The 25,440-nt window shown below is 41.7% G+C and overlaps 1 gene segment (V, D, J or C); it reads left to right on the forward strand.

The window, feature by feature from the left end:
* The window catches only part of LOC147525792 (Ig mu chain C region-like), a 63,481-nt gene that overhangs the window by 34,560 nt on the left and 3,481 nt on the right, over nt 1-25,440 (forward strand). Inside the window, 5 exon segments of the C gene segment in view lie at nt 5,084-5,126; nt 15,863-16,180; nt 18,380-18,697; nt 18,746-19,111; nt 21,643-21,975. Coding sequence covers nt 5,084-5,126; nt 15,863-16,180; nt 18,380-18,697; nt 18,746-19,111; nt 21,643-21,975 — 1,378 coding nt within the window.

Below are 25,440 nucleotides of genomic sequence, written 5' to 3' on the forward strand. Positions count from 1 at the left end.
TCTTTGGACCATTGTTGACCCAAAGCTGGCCATGCTGTGGCTCTTCTGCCTAATTTTGACTCAACTCGGGGTGTTCTTTAGGTCTTTGGACCACTTTTCACCCAAATCTTCATGTTCTTTGGCTCTTTGGGGACATTTTGACCAAATCTGAGCAAGATTGGCTCTTTAGGCCATTTTTGACCAATTCTTGGAGCTCTTTGGCTCTTTGGACCATTGTTGACCCAAATCTGGCCATGACTGACCCAAGTCTGGGCATTTTTTTCCCTTCTTGGGTCAATTTCAACCCAAATCTTTGTGTCTTTGGCTCTTTGTCCTATTTTTGACCCAAATCTAGGTTCGCTTTGGCACTTTGGGCCATTGTTGACCCAAATCTGGCCATACTTTGGCTCTTCTATCCAGTTTTCCTCAAAATCCCGGCATGCTTTGGATCTTCAGACCATTTTTGACCCGTATCTTGGTGCTCTTTGGCTCTTTGGGCTGATTTAGACCCAAATCTGGCATTTTTTGGCTCTTCTGGCCATTTTGACCCAAATCTTGGCACTTTTGGCTCTTCGTCACATTTTTGACCAAAATTCTGGATATAATTTTGCTCTTTGGGCCGTTCTTGACCCAAATCTGGCCATGCTTTGGCAATTTGAGCTGGTTTTGACCCAAATCTGGCCATATTTTGGCTCTTTGGACCATTGTTGACCCAAAGCTGGCCATGCTGTGGCTCTTCTGCCTAATTTTGACTCAACTCGGGGTGTTCTTTAGGTCTTTGGACCACTTTTCACCCAAATCTTCATGTTCTTTGGCTCTTTGGGGACATTTTGACCAAATCTGAGCAAGATTTGGCTCTTTAGGCCATTTTGACCAATTCTTGGAGCTCTTTGGCTCTTTGGACCATTGTTGACCCAAATCTGGCCATGACTGACCCAAGTCTGGGCATTTTTTCCCTTCTTGGGTCAATTTCAACCCAAATCTTTGTGTCTTTGGCTCTTTGTCCTATTTTTGACCCAAATCTAGGTTCGCTTTGGCACTTTGGGCCATTGTTGACCCAAATCTGGCCATACTTTGGCTCTTCTATCCAGTTTTCCTCAAAATCCCGGCATGCTTTGGATCTTCAGACCATTTTTGACCCGTATCTTGGTGCTCTTTGGCTCTTTGGGCTGATTTAGACCCAAATCTGGGCATTTTTTGGCTCTTCTGGCCATTTTGACCCAAATCTTGGCACTTTTGGCTCTTCGTCACATTTTTGACCAAAATTCTGGATATAATTTTGCTCTTTGGGCCGTTCTTGACCCAAATCTGGCCATGCTTTGGCAATTTGAGCTGGTTTTGACCCAAATCTGGCCATATTTTGGCTCTTTGGACCATTGTTGACCCAAAGCTGGCCATGCTTTGGTTCTCCTGCCTGATTTTGACCCAACTCTGGGTGTCCTTTAGGTCTTTGGACCAATCTTGACCCAAATCTTCATGTTCTTTGGCTCTTTGGGGACATTTTGGGGAAATCTGGGCTGTGCCGGGGGGGTTTTGTGCCCCCCGGTGTCACCGTGGGTACCGGTAGTTGGAGTTATGCTGGTGATCACGGCGGTGCCGGCGGTGCCAAAAACGGTGGTGGGGGGGAGGGGTCTGAGCTGGGCTCCCGCCGGCGGCTGCGCCCGGGGGGGCCTTTCCCGGGGGACCCGCCCCCGCCGGTGCCCTCTGCCCCTTCCCGGCCGCTGCCGCAGCCACCGAGGGGAAGTTTGGGCCCTTCTGGGCCCTTTTCGGCACCAAACGTGCCGCTGGGGTTGGGTTGGCGGCTCTTGGGGGGCAAATCGGGGCGTCTTTGGCCCTTTTTGGCCCTTTTTGAAGGAAATATGGACACGTTTTGCCCAATTGAGTCAGTTTTCTCCAAATCGGGGCTCGTTTTGGCTCTTTGGGCCAACGTCAACCCAAATCTGGTCACACTTTGGCTCTTTGGGGCCAGTTTGGACCCAAATCTGGGAGTCCTGTTGCTCTGTTGGCCATTGTTGACCCAAATCTGGCCAAGCTTGGCTCGTTGTGCCAGTTTTGGCCCAAATCTGTGCACGGCTTGACTGTTTTGGACATTTTTGACCTGAATCTTGATGCTCTTTGGCTCTTTGGGGACATTTTGACCCAAATCTGGACATTGTTTGGCACTTTGAGCCAGTTTTGACCCAAATCTGGCCATATTTTGCCTCTTTGGACCATTGTTGACCCAACTCTGGGTGTTCTTTAGGTCTTTGGACCAATTTTGACCCAAATCCTGATGTTCTTTTGCTCTTTGGGGACATTTTGACCAAATCTGGGCACGATTTGGCTCTTTGGGCCACTTTTGACCCAAATCTTGATGCTCTTTGACTCTTTGGACCATTGTTGACCCAAAAGTGGCCATTCTTTGGCTTTTTGGGTCAATGTCAACCGAAATCTTTGTGTCTTTGGCTCTTTGTCCTATGTTTGACCCAAATCTGGGCACAGTTTTGGATCTTTGAGCTGTTGTTGACCAAATCTGGCCATACTTTGGCTCTTCTATCCACTTTTCCTCAAAATCCCAGCATACTTTGGGTCTTCAGACTATTTTTGACCCATATCTTGGTGCTCTTTGGCTCTTTGGGCTGATTTTGACCCAAATCTGGGCATATTTTGTCTCTTCTGGCCATTTTGCCTCAAATCTTGGCGCTTTTGGCTCTTTGTCATATTTTTGACCAAAATTCTGGATATGTTTTTGCTCTTTGGGCCAGTTTTGACCCAACTCTGGGAGTCCTGTTGCTCTTTTGGCCATTCTTGACCCAAATCTGGCCAAGCTTGGCTCCTTGTGCCAGTTTTGGCCCAAATCTGGGCAGGGTTTGACACTTATGGACATTTTTGACCCGAATCTTGATGCTCTTCTGCTCTTTGGGGACATTTTGACCCAAATCTGGGCATGCTTTGGCTCCTCCAGTCAATTTCAACCCAAATCTTGGTGCTCTTCTGCTCTTTGTCCTATTTTTGACCCAAATCTGGGCATACTTTGGCACTTTGGCCTGGTTTTGACCAAATCTGGCCATATTTTGGCTCTTTGGACCATTGTTGACCCAAAGCTGGCCATACTTTTGTTCTTCTGCCTAATTTTGACCCAACTCTGGGTGTTCTTTAGGTCTTAGGACCATTGTTGACCCAAATCTTCATGTTCTTTGTCTCTTTGGGGACATTTTGACCAAATCTGGGCACGATTTGACTCTTTGGGCCATTTTTGACCAATTCTTGGAGCTCTTTGGCTCTTTGGACCATTGTTGACCCAAATCTGGCCATGATTGACCCAAGTCTGGCCATGATTGACCCAAGTCTGGGCATTTTTTCCCTTTTTGGGTCAATTTCAACCCAAATCTTTGTGTCTTTGGCTTTTTGTCCTTTTTTTGACCCAAATCTGGGCTCGGTTTGGCACTTTGGGCCATTGTTGACCCAAATCTGGCCATGCTTTGGTTTTTCTGCCTAATTTTGACCCAACTCTGGATGTTCTTAAGGTCTTTGGGTCATTTTTGACCCAAATCTTCGTGTCCTTGGCTCTTTGGGGCCATTTTGACCCAAATCCGGCCATTCTTTGGTTGTTGGGTCAATTTCAACCCAATTCTTGGAGCTCTTTGGCTCTTTGGACCGCTGTTGACCCAAATCTGGCCATTCTTTGGCTGTTTGGGTCAATTTCAACCCAAATTCTGGTGCTCTTTGCCTCTTTGTCCTATTTTTGACCCAAAGCTGGCCATGCTATGGTTCTTCTACCTAATTTTGACCCAACTCGGGGTGTCCTTTAGGTCTTTTGACCAATTTTGACCCAAATCTTCGTGTTCTTTGGCTCTTTGGCGACATTTTGAGCAAATCTGGGCACCCTTTGGCTCTTTGTGGTTTTTTGACCCAAATCTTGGTGCTCTTTGGCTCTTTGGGGACATTTTGACCTAAATCTGGACATTCTTTGCGTCATCGGGCCATTTTCGACCCAAATCTTGGTGCTCTTCTGCTCCTTTCATGCATTTTGACCCAAATCTGAGCATGTTTTGGCTCTTCTGGCCATTTTGACCCAAATCTTGGTGACCTTCAGCTCTTTGGTCTTTTTTTGACCCAAATCTGGTCATACTTTGGCTCTTTTGGCCAATTTTCACCCAAATCTGGACATTCTTTTGTCCTTCAGGCCACCTTTGCCCTAAATTTTCTATATTTTTACCTTTTATGGCATTTTTACCCCAAATATTTGGATTTTTTACCTTTTATGGCATTTTTACCCCAAATATTCATATTCTTTTGCCTTTTATGGCATTTTCACCCAAATCACTTGGATGTTTTTACCTTTTTATGGCGTTTTTGCCCCAAATATGGGCATTTTGAGCCAAACATCGTGTGTTTCCCTCTTTATCACCATTTTTGCCCCAAATTTTTTTATATTTTTACCTTTTATGGCATTTTTACCCCAAATATTTGGATGTTTTTACCTTTTATGGCCATTTTCCCCTCAAATATTCAGACACTTTCACTTTCATCCCCATTTTTGCCCCAAATATGGACATTTTGATCCCCAAATACAACGTTTTCCTCTTTATCGCCAATATCGCCCCAAATATTCAGATGTTTTTACCTTTTATGGTATTTTTACCCAAAATATTCAGATTTTTTACCTTTTTATTGCAATTTTACCCCAAATATTTTGATATTTTCCCTTTTTTACGGCATTTTCACCCAAAATTTTGCATTTATTCCTATTTCCCCCAAAATAAGCCCATTTCTCCGCCTTTTTTTGGCCATTTTGATCCCAAATATGGTTTTATTCCCCTTTTTGTCCCCTTTTCCCCCAAATATTTGATTTTTTTTTTTTTGTGGCTTATTTTTCCCTTTTTTTGTTTTTTTTTTCACCCATTTTTCATAAAATTTCCTTCTTTCTGTCCAAATCTCCGCGAAAAGAGAAGAAACCCCCCCGATTTCGACTCGGCGGGATGCGGCCAAAAAAGAGGGAAATCCTTAATTTTTTTTAAATTTTTGGAGTGGATTTTGGGGTGAAAAAGCCCGGAATTGGTTAAAAAGGGGGTTTTTGTACGTCGGGGGACGGGTTTCGCGCCACGGTGGTGTTGCTGGTAACATCGATGCATGGGGGACCGGCACCGTCGTCACCGTCTCCTCCGGTAAGTCCTCGCCGTGACCAATTTCGCACTTTTTCGCCCCAAAATTTTGACCCCCGGGGGTGGGGGAGGGGAGGGCGAAATTGGGGAAATTCCCCAATTTCGGGGCTCAAAATGGCGGCCGGTGGGTCCAAAATGTCGTTTTTTTTGGCGGGTTTTTGGGGCGGAAATTTCGATTCCGGGCGAAAATTTGATTTTTTTTTTTCGGGGAAATTCACCCCGACGGCAGATTTTGGGGGGAAAATGTCGATTTTAGGGGTTTTTTGATGGGAAAAGGTGATTTGGCGGCAGAAAATGTCGATTTTTTAACATCTTATTTTAGAGGAATTTTCCAGAGATTTGATGGCAGATTTGGGGGAAAAAAAGTAGATTTTAGGGAAAAAATAATCTGTAGGCGGTTGAATTTGGGTGAAAAAAGTCGATTTTAGGGTCTTTTTTTGGGGAAAAATTCACTCTGAGGCGATTTAATGGAAGATTTGGGCAAAAAATGTTGATTTTAGGGAAAAAATCATCTGTAAGTGGTTTAATGGTTGATTTTGCGTGAAAAAAAGTGGAATTTAGGGTCTTATTTTTAAAAAAAATTCACTCTGAGGCGATTTAATGGCAGTTTTGGGGAAAAAAAGTTGATTTTAGGGAAAAAATCATCTGTAGGTGGTAGAATGGTGGATTTGGGTGAAAAAAGTGGAATTTAGGGTCTTTTTTTTTGGGAAAAAATCACTTTGAGGTGATTTGATGGCAGATTTGGGCAAAAAATGTTGATTTTAGGGAAAAAATAATCTGTAGGTGGTTTAACGGTGGATTTGGGTGAAAAAAGTGGATTTTAGGGTCTTTTTTCGGGGAAAAATTCACTCTGAGGTGATTAATGGCAGATTTGGGCAAAAAATGTTGATTTTTAGGTCTGTTTTTCGGGAAAAAAAATCCATAGGTGATTGAGTGACCGATTTGGGTCAAAAAAGTGAATTTTAGGATAATTTTTCAGGGAAAAAATGGATTCGGAGGCTATTTGACAGCAAAAATGGTCAAAAAGGCATCGCCAGCCCCAAATTGTGATGAATTTTGGGTGATTTGGGGAAAAAATAGGAATTTTGGGGTCAAAGAGGCGGATTTTGAGGTCGTGGATTATTTTTGTGCTGGAAAATGGATTTTTTGGGGGCGAAAAATGGCATTTTTTTTCCAAGAGATTGAATTAAATTGAGGGAGTTTTGGGTAGAAATAGCGATTTTAAAAAAAAAAAATCTTTAAAAAATATTTATTTATATTTATTTCATATTTATTTATGAAAATAATGTCAGAAATACAATTTTTTTTTTCCTGAGGAGAAATCGTTTTATTTGGGCAAAATGGGGAGAAAAAAAGGATTTTTAGGCTCAAAAAAAGCCGGAAAAAAAAGAATTTGGTAGATGAGAGCGGAGAAAATGTTAAATTTTTGTGATTTGACTGATTTTGCGGATTTTTAAGCGTTTGGCGGTTGGATTTTCTTGGAAAAAATATGTAAAAGTAGAAATAGAAGGAGATTTTTTGGTAAAATTTGGGAAAATCAAATTTTGTTATGGAGAAATTGGAAGAAATCGTAGAAATATTAGGAATTAAGATAATAGGAAAAAAAATTAGGAAAATAGTCAAAATATTAGAAAAATTGTTGAAATATTAGAAAAATAAAAGAAATATTAGGAAAATTGTCGAAATAATGGAAAAACAGAAGAAATATTTTAAAAATAGTTGAAATATTAAAAGAATAGTCAAAATATTGGAAAAATAGTAGAAATATTAAAAAAAACCAAAAGAAATATTGGAAAAATAGTAGAAATATTAGGAAAATAGTCAAAATATGAGAAAAATAGTCGAAATATTTAAAAAATAGTCAAAAAATTGGAAAACTAGAAGAAATACGAGAAAATTAGTCGAAATATTGGAAAACTAGAAGTATTAGAAAAATAAAAGAAATATTAGAAAAATAGTGGAAATATTGGAAAACCAGTCGAAATATTAGAAAATAAGAGAAATATTAGAAAACTAGTAGAAATATTAGAAAAATAGTGAAAATATAAGAAAACTAGTCAAAATATTAGAAATAATAATTAGAAATAATATAAATAATAAATATAAATTTAAATAATAGAAATAAATAGAAATAATAGAAATAAATAAAAATAATAGAAATAAATAGAAATAATAGAATTATTTTTCTAATATTATTAATATCAATTTTATCTTAAAAATTATTATTAGTATTATTTTTAGGGGTTATTTTTAAAAAGTAAAATTCTAAATCTAAACCACTATTTTTTTAAAATTTCACCTTTAATGTATATTTTTAAATTCTAGAGTTTCAATTATCAATTTTCAAATTAATTAATTAATTAATTAACAAGTAATTAAACAATTAATTAATTAATAAGTGAATTAATCAATAAGATTAACCAATAAAATTAAATAATAAAAATAATTAGTGATGAGGTTAATTAATAAAAATAATTGATGAAATGAATTTAATCACATTTCTTTTACAATTCAATTTAAATTTTAAAAATGAAATTTTAAATTTAAATTCAACAATTTAAAATTTTAACTTTAAGATAAAGTTGGTTTTAGATGTAAATTAAAATTTAAACATTAAAATTTTAAAATTAATTTTTTTTTTTTATTTTCAAAGGCTGTTTACCCCCAAAAATGGCCAATTTGGGGCCCGCAGGTGTTTATTTTGTTTTTCAGCCCAAATTTTCCCAAAATAGCCCGATTTCGCTTTCGAAAATAACAAAAAACGAGAAGTGGAACTTGGCGGTTGATTTTTTTTCCTAATTCCTCTTTTTTTTTTTTTCAAAATTTCCCTAAAAACCAAGAAAAATTCAAATCGAAAACTCAACCAAAAATCAGCAGCTGGTTTTGGGGTGAAAAATCACAATTTTGGGGAAAAAAGCAGCTTTTGTGTTGAATTTCAGGGGTTTTGGGGAAAAATTTGGGGTAGAAATTTGGAAAAATGAGAATTTTGCAAATCGGGGGGAAAAGACGGAGAAAATTGTTGATTTGAGGCGAAATTAATGGTTTTTGGGGAAATAGAGCAGAAAAATAGTAGAAATTAGTAAAAATTAGTGATAATTTATTAATATTAGAAATTATTAAGATTTAGCGATAATTTATTAATAGTAGAAATGATTAAAAATAAGAGATAATGTCTTAAAATTAGAAATTATTAGAAATTAATGATTTCTTAATAGTAGAAATTAGTTAAAAATTGTGATAATTTGTTAATATTAGAAATTATTAAAAATCAGCGACAGAAATATCGGAAATCTCTCAGAAAAATGTCAGAAATAGCCAGAAAAATCGATTTTAAAATTTTTTCAACTTATTTTTAAAATTTTTGCAATTTCTTCAAATTTGCGGCATTTCTTTAGGATCGAGTCAAATTGAATTTAAGAATTTGATTTTAATTTGAAAAATTCAATTATTTTTCAATTGAAATTATTAATTTTAAATAAAAATTGTTTTTTTAAAAATTATTTAAAAAAATAATTAACGGATTTTTTAATCCGGTTCCAGAGAAATTTTCAAATTGAGATTTTTGGGGGATTTTCGGTCAGTTTTTCGAACCTTTTAAAAAATATTTCACGAATTTTTAAATCTATTTCATTAATTCCTGGTTTAATTTGTATTTTTGACAATTTAATTCATTTTTTGGGGGATTTTCATTCGTATTTTTCAGATTTTCACAATTTTTTGCGAAATTTTCAATATTTTGCAGAGATTTTTGGTATTTCCGAAAGATTTTCGAAATTTTTTAGTTTTTAATTTTTTTTGATAGATTTCTAGTATTTTTAAGATATTTTCGAAATTTTTGGGGTTTTTTTTGAGAGATTTTTGATGTTTTTTTTGTAAATTTCGACATTTTTGAGAGATTTTTGATTTTTTTGAGAAATTTGCGATATTTTTGAAAGATTTTTTATCTTTTTGAGAGATTTTCGGTATTTCTGATCGATTTTCTGTATTTCCGATCAATTTAATCCTGATTCAACTTTAATTATTAATTATTAATTATTAATTATTAAGTATTAAGTATTAATTATTAATTATTAATTATTAATTATTTATTACTTTAATAGTGTATATTTCAAAATTAGTTTGAAAATCGATTTTCCCCAATATTTTTCCGATCCAATTTTGACTATTTAATATATTTTTCCAATAAATTTAATATTTTTCAAATATTTTTAATAGTTTTAATATTTTTAACATTTCCCGACCGATTTTCCACCACTTAATCACAATTAATTGAGATTTAATTAATATTTCGAGATATTTTTCAATTTTTTTTCTCCGCTTTTCTCCGTCTATTCTCCGATCTGGGCTAATATCGGTATTAATTAATAATTAATCGGCATTAATAAAACGTAGAGGGGGCAAATGTGTGATCAGAGAGTAGAAGTCTAACTAATTAATTAATATCTAAATTAATTAAATTATTATCTAAATAATATCGTCAATTAATAAAATCTAAGAGTTTATAAATAGATTTAATAAATGTAATTAAGATAATAATTAATAATAATTAATGAAATACACTTAATATCTTTATCTCGATGCTCTATTAGCAATCCATGACAGATTATTAGCTCTTTATTAACACCGCGATATTAATCTATTAATTGAGAGGCATTAATAGCGCAAGGCGGGAATTAATAGAGAAATAATTTCCTCTATTAGACGTTAATTAAGTTAATTAAGTCTCAGCTATATCTCTATAACCATAAATCCCATCTGTATTAATAGATATTTATTAATCTGATTATTAATCTAATTAGGACTCTATTTTATAATGCAATAATTAATCCAATTATTAATTCAATAATTAATCCAGTGATTAATCCAATTATTAATCCAATAATTAATCCAGTAATTAATCTAATTATTAATACACTGTATATTTATTATAGAGGGGTCGGTGGTTGCGCGTGAGGCAATTAGGACTTAATGAGCGGCATTAATTACCGTATCGGAGTTAATTACAGGCTGTCTCGCACCCTGGGGGCTCGTTAATGAGAGTAATTAGGTTAATTAAGTAGGGGCAGGTGAGGGATGGTCTTTAATTGCATTAGCAGCATTAATCGTCTAATAAAGGGGATTAATCTCCTAATAAAGGGGATTAATCACCTAATAAAGGATATTAGTCGCCTAATTAAGGCAATCAATCACCTATTCAAGGCGATTAATTGCTTAATTAAGGCCATTAAATGCCTAATACAAGCTATTAATTGCCTAATAAAGGCTATTAGTTGCCTAATAAAGGCTATTAGAAGCCTAATAAAGGGCATTAATTGCCTTAATTAGGTCGATTGCCTTAATTAGGTTGATGGCAATGGCAGTCCCAGTGCCGGTACTGGTCCCAGTACTGGTCCCAGTTGGTGCTGGTCCAATACCGCTCCTACAGAAGCAGCTGTGGGGCAGCTGTGGGGTGCCAGTACCGGTCCCAGTTGGTTCTGGTCCAGTACTGGTAGTGCAGAAGCAGCTGTGGGTCAGCTGTGGGGTGCCGGTACTGGTCCCAGTTGGTACTGGTCCTGCCGAAGCAGCTATGGGGTAGCTGTGGGGCAGCTGTGGGGTGCCGGTACTGGTCCAGTACCAGTCCCAGTTGGTACTGGTCCTGCAGAAGCAGCTATGGGGCAGCTATGGGGTGCTGGTACCAGTTCCAGTTGTTTCTGGTCCGGTACTGGTAGTGCAGAAGCAGCTGTGGGGCAGCTATGGGGTGCCGGTACTGGTCCAGCACTGGTCCCAGTTGGTATTGGTCCAATACCGCTCCTACAGAAGCAGCTGTGGGGCACTGGTACCAGTTCCAGTTGGTTCTGGTCCGGTACTGGTCCTGCAGAAGCAGCTATGGGGCAGCTGTGGGGTGCCGGTACTGGTCCAGTACTGGTCCCAGTTGGTACTGGTCCAATACTGCTCCTACAGAAGCAGCTGTGGGGCAGCTGTGGGGTGCCAGTACCGGTTCCAGTTGTTTCTGGTCTGGTACTGGTCCTGCAGAAGCAGCTATGGGGCAGCTATGGGGTGCCGGTACTGGTCCCAGTTCATACTGGTCCTGCAGAAGCTGCTATGGGGCAGCTGTGGGGCGGCTGTGGGGTGCCGGTACTGGTCCAGTCCCAATCCCAGTTGGTACTGGTCCTGCAGAAGAGGCTATGGGGAAGCTATGGGGTGCTGGTACCAGTTCCAGTTGGTTCTGGTCCAGTACTGGTAGTGCAGAAGCAGCTACGGGATGCCGGTACTGGTCCAGTACTGGTCCCAGTTGGTGCTGGTCCCATACCTCTCCTACAGAAGCAGCTGTGGGGCAGCTGTGGGGTGCCGGTACTGGTCCCAGTTGGTTCTGGTCTGGTACTGGTAGTGCAGAAGCAGCTGTGGGGCGGCTATGGGGTGCCGGTACTGGTCCCAGTTTGTACTGGTCTGGCACTGGTAGTGCAGAAGCGGCTATGGGGCAGCTGTGGGGTACCGGTACTGGTCCCAGTTTGTACTGGTCCTGGAGAAGGAGCTATGGGGCAGCTATAGGGTGCCGGTGCTGGTCCAACACTGGTCCCAGTTGGTGCTGGTCCAATACTGCTCCTACAGAAGCAGCTGTGGGGCAGCTGTGGGGCACTGGTACCGGTTCCAGTTGGTTCTGGTCCGATACTGGTCCTGCAGAAGCAGCTGTGGGGCGGCTATGGGGTGCCAGTACTGGTCCCAGTTGGTACTGGTCCAATACTGCTCCTACAGAAGCAGCTGTGGGGTGCCAGTACCGGTCCCAGTTGGTTCTGGTCCAGTACTGGTAGTGCAGAAGCAGCTGTGGGGCAGCTGTGGGGTGCCGGTACTGGTCCCAGCTGGTACTGGTCCTGTAGAAGGAGCTATGGGGCAGTTGTGGGGCAGCTGTGGGGTGCCGGTACTGGTCCAGTACCAGTCCCAGTTGGTACTGGTCCTGCAGAAGAAGCTATGGGGCAGCTATGGGGTGCTGGTACTGGTCCCAGTTGGTTCTGGTCTGGTACTGGTAGTGCAGAAGCAGCTGTGGGGCAGTTATGGGGTACCGGTACTGGTCCAGTACTGGTCCCAGTTCGTGCTGGTCCAATACTGCTCCTACAGAAGCAGCTGTGGGGCACTGGTACCAGTTCCAGTTGGTTCTGGCCCGGTACTGGTAGTGCAGAAGCAGCTATGGGGCAGCTATGGGGTGCCGGTACTGGTCCAGTACCAGTCCCAGTTGGTACTGGTCCAATACTGCTCCTACAGAAGCAGCTGTGGGGTGCCAGTACCAGTCCCAGTTGGTTCTGGTCTGGTACTGGTAGTGCAGACGCAGCTATGGGGCAGCTGTGGGGTGCCGGTACTGGTCCCAGCTGGTACTGGTCCTGTAGAAGGAGCTATGGGGCAGCTGTGGGGCAGCTGTGGGGTGCCGGTACTGGTCCAGTACCAGTCCCAGTTGGTACTGGTCCCACAGAAGCAGCTGTGGGGCAGCTATGGGGCAACTGTGGGGTCCTGGTACTGGTCCAGTACCAGTCCCAGTTGGTACTGGTCCTGTAGAAGGAGCTATGGGGCAGCTGTGGGGCAGCTGTGGGGTGCCGGTACCAGTTCCAGTTGGTTCTGGTCCGGTACTGGTAGTGCAGAAGCAGCTGTGGGGCAGCTGTGGGGTGCCCGTACTGGTCCGGTACTGGTCATGCAGAAGCTGCTATGGGGCGGCTGTGGGGTGCCAGTAATGGTCCTATACTGGTTCTAGTTCATATGGTCCTGCCAAGGCATCTATGGGGCAGCTGTGGGGCAGCTATGGAGTGCCAGTAGCCATCCCAGTGTGTACTGGTCCAGTACTGGTCCTGTAGAAGTGGCTATGGGGCAGCCGTGGGGCAGCTGTGGGGTGCCAGTACTGGTCCCAGTTGGTGCTGGTCCTGCTGATGTGGTTGTGGGGCAGCTATGGGGCAGCTATGGGGTGCCGGTACTGGTCTAGTACTGGTTCCATTTGGTACTGGTCCAGTACTGGTCCTGCAGAAGCTGCTATGGGGCAGCTATGGGGTGCCGGTACTGGTCCAGTACTGGTCACATTTGGTACTGGTCCAGTACGGGTCCTGCAGTAGCTGCTATGGGGCAGCTGTGGGGTGGCTATGGGGTGCCAGTACTGGTTCCATTTGGTACTGGTCCGGTACTGGTCCAGTACTGGTCCTGCAGTAGCTGCTATGGGGCAGCTGTGGGGAACTCCCACGTGCACTGGGGGGATTTGCACCAAAATGTTGGGTTTTGCACCGAAATGTTGAGTTTGGCACCAAAATGTTGGGTTTTGCACCAAAATGTTGAGCTTGGCACCAAAATATTGAGTTTTCCACCCAAAATGTTGAGTTTTGCACCAAAACGTTGGGTTTTACACCAAAATGTTCAGTTTTCTACCCAAAATGTTGGGTTTTGCACTGAAATGTTGAGTTTGGCACCAAAATGTTGAGTTTGGCACCCAAAATGTTGAGTTTTGCACCGAAATGTTGAGTTTTGCACCGAAATGTTGGGTTTGGCACCCAAAATGTTGGGTTTTGCACCGAAACGTTGAGTTTAGAACCAAAATGTTGAGTTTCGCACAAAAATGTTGTTTGGCACCAAAACGTTGAGTTTAGAAACCAAAATCTTGAGTTTGGCACCAAAATGTTGAGTTTGGCACCCAAAATGTTGAGTTTGGCACCCAAAATCTTGAGTTTGGCACCAAAATGTTGAGTTTGGCACCCAAAATCTTGAGTTTGGCACCAAAATGTTGAGTTTAGAAACCATAATTTTGGGTTTGGCACCAAAACATTGACTTTTGCACCAAAAACGTTGAGTTTCGCACCCAAAAGGTTGAGTTTTGCACCAAAAATGTTGAGTTTCGCACCCAAAATGTTGAGTTTGGCACCAAAACGTTGAGTTTTGCACCAAAATGTTGAGTTTGGCACCAAAACATTGAGTTTAGAAACCATAATGTTGAGTTTGGCACCAACATGTTGAGTTTGGCACCAAAATGTTGAGTTTAGAAACCATAATGTTGAGTTTGGCACCAACATGTTGAGTTTTCCACATGAAATTTTGAGTTTTGCGCCCAAAATGTTGAGTCTGGCACCAAAATGTTGAGTTTGGCACCAAAACGTTGAGTTTTCCACCCAAAACGTTGAGTTTGGCACCAAAATGTTGAGTTTGGCACCAAAATGTTGAGTTTAGAAACCAAAATTTGGGGTCTGGCACCAAAACATTGACTTTTGCACCAAAAACGTTGAGTTTCGCACCCAAAACGCTGTGTTTGGCACCAAAACGTTGAGTTTTGCACCAAAATGTTGAGTTTGGCACCAAAACGTTGAGTTTAGAAACCATAATGTTGAGTTTGGCACCAACATGTTGAGTTTTCCACATGAAATTTTGAGTTTTGCGCCCAAAATGTTGAGTCTGGCACCAAAATGTTGAGTTTGGCACCAAAACGTTGAGTTTTCCATCCAAAACGTTGAGTTTGGCACCAAAATGTTGAGTTTTGCACCAACATGTTGAGTTTAGAAACCAAAATTTGGAGTCTGGCACCAAAACATTGACTTTTGCACCAAAAACGTTGAGTTTCGCACCCAAAACGCTGTGTTTGGCACCAAAACGTTGAGTTTTGCACCAAAATGTTGAGTTTGGCACCAAAACGTTGAGTTTAGAAACCATAATGTTGAGTTTGGCACCAACATGTTGAGTTTTCCACATGAAATTTTGAGTTTTGCGCCCAAAATGTTGAGTCTGGCACCAAAACGTTGAGTTTTGCACCAAAATGTTGAGTTTAGAACCAAAACGTTGAGTTTAGAACCAAAATGTTGAGTTTAGAACCAAAATGTTGAGTTTCACACCCAAATTTTGAGTTTGGCACCAAAATGTTGAGTTTGGCACCAAAACGTTGAGTTTGGCACCAAAATGTTGAGTTTAGAACCAAAACGTTGAGTTTTGCACCAAAATGTTGAGTTTGGCACCAAAACGTTGAGTTTAGAAACCATAATGTTGAGTTTGGCACCAACATGTTGAGTTTTCCACATGAAATTTTGAGTTTTGCGCCCAAAATGTTGAGTCTGGCACCAAAACGTTGAGTTTTGCACCAAAATGTTGAATTTAGAACCAAAACGTTGAGTTTAGAACCAAAATGTTGAGTTTAGAACCAAAATGTTGAGTTTCACACCCAAATTTTGAGTTTGGCACCAAAATGTTGAGTTTGGCACCAAAACGTTGAGTTTGGCACCAAAATGTTGAGTTTAGAACCAAAATGTTGAGTTTCGCACCCAAAATGTTGAGTTTGGCACCAAAACGTTGAGTTTCGCACCCAAAACGTTGAGTTTGGCACCAAAATGTTGAGTTTGGCACCAAAATGTTGAGTTTAGAAACCAAAATTTGGGGTCTGGCACCAAAACATTGACTTTTGCACCAAAAACGTTGAGTTTCGCACCCGAAACGTTGAGTTTGGCACCAAAATGTTGAGTTTGGCACCAAAATGTTGAGTTTAGAAACCGAAATTTTGGGTTTGGCACCAAAACATTGACTTTTGCACCAAAAACGTTGAGTTTCGCACCCGAAACGTTGAGTTTGCCACAAAACCGTTGAGTTTAGAAACCAAACGTTGAGTTTCGCACCGAAACCGTTGAGTTTGGCACCAAACCGCCGGATTTCGCGCCGAATTTTCCTCTTTCGCCCCCAAATCTTCCCCCCGGGCCCCGCCCTAACGCCTCTTCTCCCCTCCCCCACCCCTCCCACCCCTCCCCCATCCCCCTTCCCAGCCCAACCGCGGCCGCCCAACCTCTTCCCGCTGGTGTCGTGCGGCGCCGGAGCCACCGGAATTCCCGCCGGAGACGTCTACGCGGTGGGTTGCGCGGCGTTGGGTTTCCTTCCCGATTCCCTGGCCATCACCTGGAGCGACTCGACCAATCGGAGCGTGGAGGCGGGAACGGCGACGTTCCGGTCGGTGCCGGTGGGCGGAGCCTACGCCGGAGCCGCCCGGTTGGTCTTGCCGTTGGCCGAAGGGAAGAGCCGCCAACCCTTCTACTGCCGCGCCGCCCATCCCAACGGAGAGCGCGTCGTCAAAGTGGAAAATCCCGGTGAGTGCCGGCGGGGCGGGGGGGGCGGGGCCTGATCCTGAGCATCCCAGTGCCGCATCCCAGTGTTGCTGCATCCCAGCGCCGCGTCCCAGTGTTGCTGGATCCCAGTGCCGCATCCCAGTGTTGCTGCATCCCAGTGCTGCTGCATCCCAGTGCTGCTGTATCCCAGTGCCGCATCCCAGTGCTGCTGCATCCCAGTGTTGCTGCATCCCAGTGCCGCATCCCAGTGCTGCCGGATCCCAGTGCCGCATCCCAGTGTTGCTGGATCCCAGTGCTGCGTCCCAGTGTTGCTGCATCCCAGTGCCACATCCTGGTGTTGCCGCATCCCAGTGCCGCATCCCGGTGTTGCCGTATCCCAGTGCCGCATCCCAGTGTTGCTGGATCCCAGTGCCGCGTCCCAGTGTTGCTGGATCCCAGTGCTGCGTCCCAGTGTTGCTGCATCCCAGTGCCGCGTCCCAGTGTTGCTGCATCCCAGTGCCGCGTCCCAGTGTTGCTGGATCCCAGTGCCACATCCTGGTGTTGCCGCATCCCAGTGCCGCATCCCGGTGTTGCCGGATCCCAGTGCCGCATCCCAGTGTTGCTGGATCCCAGTGCTGCGTCCCAGTGTTGCTGCATCCCAGTGCCGCGTCCCAGTGTTGCTGCATCCCAGTGCCGCGTCCCAGTGTTGCTGGATCCCAGTGCCACATCCTGGTGTTGCCGCATCCCAGTGCCGCATCCCGGTGTTGCCGTATCCCAGTGCCGCATCCCAGTGTTGCTGCATCCCAGTGCCGCATCCCAGTACTGCATCCCAGTGCTGTATCCCAGTGCTGCATCCCAGTGCTGCATCCCAGTACTACATTCCAGTGCTGCCGCATCCCAGTGCTTCATCCCGGTGTTGCTGCATCCCAGTGCCGCATCCCAGTGCTGCCGGATCCCAGTGCCGCATCCCAGTGTTGCTGCATCCCAGTGCCGCATCCCAGTGTTGCTGGATCCCAGTGCCACATCCCGGTGTTGCCGCATCCCAGTGCCGCATCCCAGTGCTGCCGGATCCCAGTGCCGCATCCCAGTGCTGCCACATCCCAGTGCTGCATCCCAGTGCCGCATCCCAGTGCCGCATCCCAGTGCTGCTGCATCCCAGTGCTGCTGTATCCCAGTGCTGCTGCATCCCAGTGTTGCTGCATCCCAGTGCCGCATCCCAGTGCTGCCGGATCCCAGTGCCGCATCCCACTGTTGCTGCATCCCAGTGCTGCGTCCCAGTGTTGCTGCATCCCAGTGCCGCATCCCAGTGTTGCTGCATCCCAGTGCCGCATCCCAGTGCTGCTGCATCCCAGTGCTGCATCCCAGTGCCGCATCCCAGTGCCGCATCCCAGTGCTGCTGGATCCCAGTGCTGCTGCATCCCAGTGCTTCATCCCGGTGTTGCTGCATCCCAGTGCCGCATCCCAGTGCTGCTGGATCCCAGTGCTGCTGCATCCCAGTGCCGCATCCCAGTGCTGCTGGATCCCAGTGCTGCTGGATCCCAGTGCTGCTGTATCCCAGTGCCGCATCCCAGTGCTGCTGGATCCCAGTGCTGCATCCCAGTGCTGCCGCATCCCAGTGCCGCATCCCAGTGTTGCCGTATCCCAGCGCCGCATCCCAGTGCCGCATCCCAGTCCTGCATCCCAGTGCTGCATCCCAGTACTACATTCCAGTGCTGCCGCATCCCAGTGCCGCATCCCAGTGCTGCCGGATCCCAGTGCCGCATCCCAGTGCTGCCATATCCCAGTGCCGCATCCCAGTGCTGCTGGATCCCAGTGCCGCATCCCAGTGTTGCTGCATCCCAGTGCCACATCCCAGTGCTGCTGGATCCCAGTGCCGCATCCTGGTGTTGCCGCATCCCGGTGTTGCCGTATCCCAGTGCCGCATCCCAGTGCTGCATCCCAGTACTAAATTCCAGTGCTACCGCATCCCAGTGCCGCATCCCAGTGCCACATCCCAGTGCCGCATCCCAGTGCTGCATCCCAGTACTAAATCCCAGTGCCGCATCCCAGTGCCACATCCTAGTGCTGCTGCATCCCAGTCCTGCCTCCCAGTGCCGCATCCCAGTGCTGCACCCCAGTACTAAATCCCAGTGCCGCATCCCAGTGCCGCATCCCAGCTTCCCCCCCCACCCCCCCACCCCCCCACCCCAATCCCACCCCCCTCTTCCCATCTCACCCCTCCCCCCCCCCCTCCCCCCACAGGCCGCCCCTCCCCCCAGCACCCGGAGCTCTCCCTGCACCCCCCATCCCGGGAAGACTTCGAGGGTCCCTTCCGGAATTCCACCATCTTGTGCCGGATCCGGGCGGGACGACCGACGCCGGAATCCTCCATCCATTGGCTCAAAGATGGCGTCGCCCTCCTGGAAGGCGTGGTCACGGGCCCCGCCATGGCCGCCGGCGGCGCTTACATCACCGAGAGCCGCGTCTCCGTCGCCGAATCCGATTGGAATTCCGGCGCCGTCTACACGTGTCAACTGGAAGGGGAGACGCGCAACACCAGCAAGGCGCTGGAATGCGAGCGTGAGTCCTGGTGGGCGGGGCTTGGTGGGGGGGGGGGGCGTGGTCAAGTCAACCGACCAATCGTTGGTCTTCATCCAGTCAACGGCGGCGGCGGCGGCGATGACATCACGGTGGAGACGGTGGCGCCGTCCTTCGCCGACGTCTTCGCCACCAAGTCGGCCAAGTTGACTTGCCGGGCGGTCAACTTGCCCAACGCCGACGGTTTGGAGATGTCATGGCGGAAGGAAGGCGGCGGTGACGTCATCGCCATGACGTCAGCGCCGGCGCGGGCCCTCCAAGCCAACGGGCTACTGACGGCCACCGGGGTGGCCAGCGTCTGCGCCGAAGACTGGGAGAAGGGCGAGGGCTTCGTGTGCCGCGTGGCGCACCCGGATCTGCCCTTCCCGCTGGAGGAGACGCTGCGGAAGGTGGAGGGTGAGTGGGGGAGGGGCCTGGGGGGGGGGTGGGGGAGGGGCAGGGTGAAATTTGGGGCGAAATAGCGAAAATTTCGGCCATCGCGGCAAAATTTGTTGAAAATTGCAGAAATTTCGGAAATTTTCCCACCATTTTTTGTCAAATTGAAGAAATTTTGGAAATTTTCCCAAAATTTTTTGCCAAATTGAAGAAATTTCGGAAATTTTCCCACCATTTTTTGCCAAATTGAAGAAATTTTGGAAGTTTTCCCACCATTTTTTGCCAAATTGAAGAAATTTCGGAAATTTTCCCCAAAATTTTTTGCCAAATTGAAGAAATTTCGGAAATTTTCCCACCATTTTTTGCCAAAATGAAGAAATTTCGGAAATTTTCCCAAAATTTTTTGCCAAATTGAAGAAATTTCAAAAATTTTCCCACCATTTTTTGTCAAATTGAAGAAATTTCGGAAATTTTCCCACCATTTTTTGCCAAATTGAAGAAATTTTGGAAATTTTTCCACAATTTTTTGCCAATTGAAGAAATTTTGGAAATTTTCCCACCATTTTTTGTCAAATTGAAGAAATTTTGGAAATTTCCCCACCATTTTTTGTCAAATTGAAGACATTTTGGAAATTTTCCCAAAATTTTTTGCCAAATTGAAGAAATTTCGGAAATTTTCCCACAATTTTTTGCCAAATTGAAGAAATTTCTGCAGTTTTCCCACGATTTTTGGCGAAATTGCAGAATTTTCTGTGATTTTCCCATGATTTTTTGCCAAATTGAAGAAATTTCGGAAATTTTCCCACAATTTTTTGCCAAATTGAAGAAATTTCTGCAGTTTTCCCATGATTTTTGGCGAAATTGCAGAATTTTCTGTGATTTTCCCATGATTTTTTGCCAAATTGAAGAAATTTCAGAAAATTTCTCACCATTTTTTGCCAACTTGCAGAAATTTCGGCTATTTTCCCACAATTTTTTGCCAAATTGAAGAAATTTCTGCAATTTTCCCACGATTTTTGGCGAAATTGCAGAATTTTCTGCGATTTTCCCATGATTTTTTGCCAAAATGAAGAAATTTCGAAAATTTTCCCAATTTTTTTTGCCAAATTGAAAAAATTTCTGCAATTTTCCCACGATTTTTGGCGAAATTGCAGAAATTTCTGCGATTTTCCCACACTTATTTGCCAAATTGAAGAAATTTCGGAAATTTTCTCACCATTTTTTGCCAACTTGCAGAAATTTCGGCAATTTTCCCACAATTTTTTGCCAAATTGAAGAAATTTCTGTGATTTTCCCATGATTTCTTGCAAAATTGCAGAAATTTCTGTGATTTTCCCACGATTTTTTGTGAAATTTAAGAAACTCCTGCAATTCTCCAACAATTTTTGGCCAACTTGAAGGAATTTCTGCAATTTTCCCACAATTTTTTGCCAAATTGAAGAAATTTCTGTGGTTGCACCACAATTTCCCCATTTGTCCTTCAATTTTTGGAGAAATTTTTCAAAATTCACCAAATTCCCATTTCTTTTCCAATTCCCCTCTTTCCTTTGTAAAATTTCGCCATTTCTCATGCAATTTTTTTCAAAATTTGCAAAATTTACCGAATTCCCGTTTCTTTTACAATTTCCCCCTTTCCTTTGCAAATTTTCCCCATTTCTCCTGCAATTTCTGACAAAATTTTTTGAAATTTTCAAATTTTGCCAAATTTTGAGAAAAATTTGCCAAAATTTCCTTTTCCTTCTCCAAATTTCTCTGTTTCTCCTGCAATTTCGGCCAAAATTTTGCAAAATTTTGCGAAATTTTGCGATTTTTTTTGGTGAAATTTTGCAAAAGTTTGTGAGAATTTGCAAAATTTTGCAAAATTTTGCGAAAATTTGCGAAATTTTGTGACTATTTGAGACATTTTGTGAAATTTTGTGAAAAATTGCAAAAAAAGCGGATTTTTGTGAAATTTTGCAAAATTTCATTATATTTAGTGAAATTTGGTGAAATTTTGTGAAAATTTGCAAAAAAAAAGCGGATTTTTGTGAAATTTTGCAAAATTTCATTATATTTAGTGAAATTCTGTGAAATTTTGTGAAATTTTGTGACTATTAGAAACATTTTGCAGAATTTGGTGAAATTTTGCGAAAATTTTTGAAATCTTGTGAAATTTAGCGAAATTTTGTGGAAATTTGTTAAATTTTGCGAACTTTGGTGAAATTTTGTGAATATTTCAGACATTTTGCAAAATTTCGCGAAATTTTGTGAAATTTCGCGACGTTTTGCGAAAATTTTTGGGATTTTATTAAATTTTTCGAAATTCTGTGAAGTTTTGCGAAACTTTGTGAAGTTTTTCGCAATTCTGAAAAGTTTTGCGAAATTTTGCGAAAATTTGTGGAAATTTGTGGAATTTCCCCCAAATTTTGCAAAATTTTGTAGAAAATTGGGGAAATTTCGCAAAATTTCGCAAAATTTTGCGAAATTTCCCAAATTCCTTCGTTTCTTACCCCGATTCCCGATTTTTTCCACCGGAATTTCTCCCTTCTGACTCCGCCCCTCTCCCCCCGCAGACCGCCATGCCAAACCTCCGGCCATCTTTGTCCTCCCGCCCCCTGCGGATCAGGTGACGGCCCACGAGGTCGTCACGGTGACGTGTCTCCTGACCGGTTTCAACCCGCCGGATCTCTTCGTCCATTGGCTGCGGAACGGCGAGCCCCTCCCCACTTCCGCTTACGTCACGCTCCCGCCCACTCCGGAATCTGGCTCCGCCCACTCCTACTTCACCTACAGCTCCCTGACGGTGCCGAGCCGTGATTGGACGGCCGGGAACGTCTTCACCTGCTTGGTCGGCCACGAGCGAATCCCGTTGCAGGTTGCTCAGAGGTCCGTGGATAAAGCTTCCGGTAAAGCCGCCGCCCTCAACGTCTCATTGGTCCTCGCCGACGCCGACGCCGCCTGTTATTAAGCCCCGCCCCCTTTCGGGATTTTTAAGTTTTTTTGGGGAAAAAAAAGAGAAATTTGGGGAAAAAAGGGAAAAAAATGGAGAAATAAAATCGAATTTCGAGGGAAAAAATGCGCCGAGGATTGTCTTGGGTCGATTTATTAGTGTTATTAGTATTATTAGCTGATTATTAGTATTATTAGCTGATTATTAGGAATTAATATCATTTCTTACCCTTTCTTATCCTTTCTTATTCTCATTTCTTCTCGTTTATTAATTATTCTTTTTAGTCCAATCGCTATTTATTATTTTTATTAGTTCTTATTATTTTCCTTAATTTTTAGTATTTATTATTTCTATTAGTTCTTATTTATTATTTTCATTAGTTGTTATGATTTATTCTTTTTATTAGTCCTTATTTATTATTTTTATTAGTTATTTATTATTTTCATTAGTTCTTATTTATTATTTTCATTAATTTTTAGTATTTATTATTTTTATTAGTTCTTATTTATTATTTTCATTAATTTTTAGTATTTATTATTTTTATTAGTTCTTATTTATTATTTTCATTAATTTTTAGTATTTATTATTTTTATTAGTTCTTATGATTTATTATTTTCATTAGTTCTTATTTATTATTTTCATTAATTCTTATTTATTATTTTCATTATTATTTATTATTTTCATTAGTTCTTATTTATTATTTTCATTATTATTTATTCTTTTCATTAGTTCTTATTTATTATTTTCATTAATTATTATTAATTCTTTTCATTATTATTTATTCTTTTCATTAGTTCTTGTTTATTATTTTCGTTATTATTTATTCTTTTCATTAGTTCTTATTTATTATTTTCATTAATTATTATTAATTCTTTTCATTAGTTCTTATTTATTTTTATTAGTTCTTATTTATTATTTTCATTATTATTTATTATTTTCATTAGTTCTTATTTATTCTTTTCATTAGTTCTTATTTATTCTTTTCATTAGTTCTTATTATTTATTATTTTCATTCATTTTTCGTATTTATTATTTTCATTAGTTCTTATTTATTAGTTTCATTAGTTCTTATTTATTATTTTCATTAATTATTATTTATTTTCATTAGTTCTTGTTTATTATTTTCATTAGTTCTTATTATTTATTATTTTCATTAATTTTTGGTATTTATTATTTTCATTAGCTCTTGTGATTTATTATTTTCATTAGTTCTTATTATTTTTTCATTAATTCTTATGATTTATTATTTTCATTAGTTCTTATTTATTATTTTCATTAGTTCTTATTTATTATTTTCATTAGTTCTTCTTATTTATTATTTTCATTAATTCTTATTACTTATTATTTCTTATCATTTATTATTTTTATTCGTTTTTATTATTTTATTTACCTCTTATTATTTTATTTATTATTTTTTTTATCATTTATGATTTTTAATTAACTCTCATTAATTCTTACTTTAATCATTTTATTATTTTATATTATTTATCATCTTTTTTAATTCATTTTTTATTATTATTTATTGTTTCCGTTATGATTTTTTATTTATAGTTATTATTTATTTTTCATCATGATTTATTATTTATTATTATTATTTATTATTTCCATTATAATTTATTATTTTTATTAGTATCATTTCTTTTTCTTATTTCTATTATTATTTCTTATTATTTATTAAGTTTACTATTATGCATTATTTTTCGTTACTGTTTATTAATCTTTATTATTTTATTATTCTTAATTATTATTTCTTAGGTTTTATTATTTTTATTATTCTTCATTTTTATTTCTTCCTTTCATTATCATTTATTATTTTCCATTATTATTTATTATTTTTCATTATTATTTATTATTATTTATTATTTATTATTATTTATTATTATTTATTATTATTTATTATTATTTATTATTATTTATTCTTTTTTATTAGTTTAAATTGGCTTTATTAGTCTTTATTACTATTATTTTATTATTATTACTACTAATAATGGCGAGGGCAGGATTCCGGCACTGCGTTCCGGGGGGCTCTTCCAGGGGCTTTATTAATCGATTCATTGATCGATTGATCGATTGATCGATTGGTCTATTGATCGATTGACTGACCTATTTGCCGATTAATTAACTGATCGATCTATTAATTGATATTAATTAATTATTAATTAATTATTAATTAATTAATCTATTAACTGATTAATTAATTGACCGATCGATTGATTAATCCATTATTAATTAATGATTAATTCATCGGTTTGTCAATTGATCGACTGATCGATCGATCGATCAGCCTATTGATCGATTGATCGGTCGATTGGCCTATTGAGCAATTGATTGATTAATCGATCGATTTGCTGATTGATCGATTGATCGATTGATCGATTGATGAGTCTAGGGATCGATTGATCACACGTTCGCCAGGTCCCCTTGTCTCCTCTCCCACCCAACCATCTCCTCTTCCAACCATCTCCTCTTCCACTCAACCATCTCCTCTTCCACCCAACCATCTCCTCTTCCAACCATCTCCTCTTCCACCCAACCATCTTCTCTTCCACTCAACCATCTCCTCTTCCACTCAACCATCTCCTCTTCCAACCACCTCCTCTTCCACCCAACCATCTCCTCTTCCACTCAACCATCTCCTCTTCCAACCATCTCCTCTTCCACTCAACCATCTCCTCTTCCAACCATCTCCTCTTCCACTCAACCACCTCCTCTTTCCTCCAACCATCTGCTCTTCCACTCAACCACCTCCTCTCCCACCCAACCATCTCCTCTTCCAACCAACCATCTCCTCTTTCACCCAAACATCTCCTCTTCCACCCAACCATCTCCTTTTCCATCCAACCACCTCCTCTCCCACCCAAACCATCTCCTCTTCCAACCAACCACCTCCTCTCCCACCCAAACATCTCCTCTTCCAACCATCTCCTCTTCCACTCAACCATCTCCTCTTCCAACCATCTCCTCTTCCACTCAACCATCTCCTCTTCCACCCAAACATCTCCTTTTCCACCCAAACATCTCCTTTTCCACCCAACCATCTCCTCTTCCACCCATCTCCTCTTCCACCCAACCATCTCCTCTTCCAACCATCTCCTCTTCCACCCAACCATCTCCTCTTCCACCCAACCATCTCCTCTTCCACCCAACCACTTCTTCTTGCCACCATTTTGGGTCTAAAAATGGCGATTTAGGTGCAGACGGGGTGGAGGTGGAGAAATGATGGGGAATAATGGGGCTGAGTCCGGATTTTGGGGTGTAAACGCCGGATTTTGGGGTATAAATCCCAGATTTTGGGGTCTAAAGCCCGGATTTTGGGGTACACACCAAGATTTTGGGGATTAAACCTCAGATTTTGGGATGCACACCCAGATTTTGGGATCCAATCCTCAATTTTAGGGTGTCCTCCCAGATTTTGGGATAT

This window comes from Tauraco erythrolophus, unplaced genomic scaffold (assembly GCF_009769465.1).
Source record: "Tauraco erythrolophus isolate bTauEry1 unplaced genomic scaffold, bTauEry1.pri scaffold_68_arrow_ctg1, whole genome shotgun sequence".
Classification (NCBI taxonomy): domain Eukaryota; kingdom Metazoa; phylum Chordata; class Aves; order Musophagiformes; family Musophagidae; genus Tauraco; species Tauraco erythrolophus.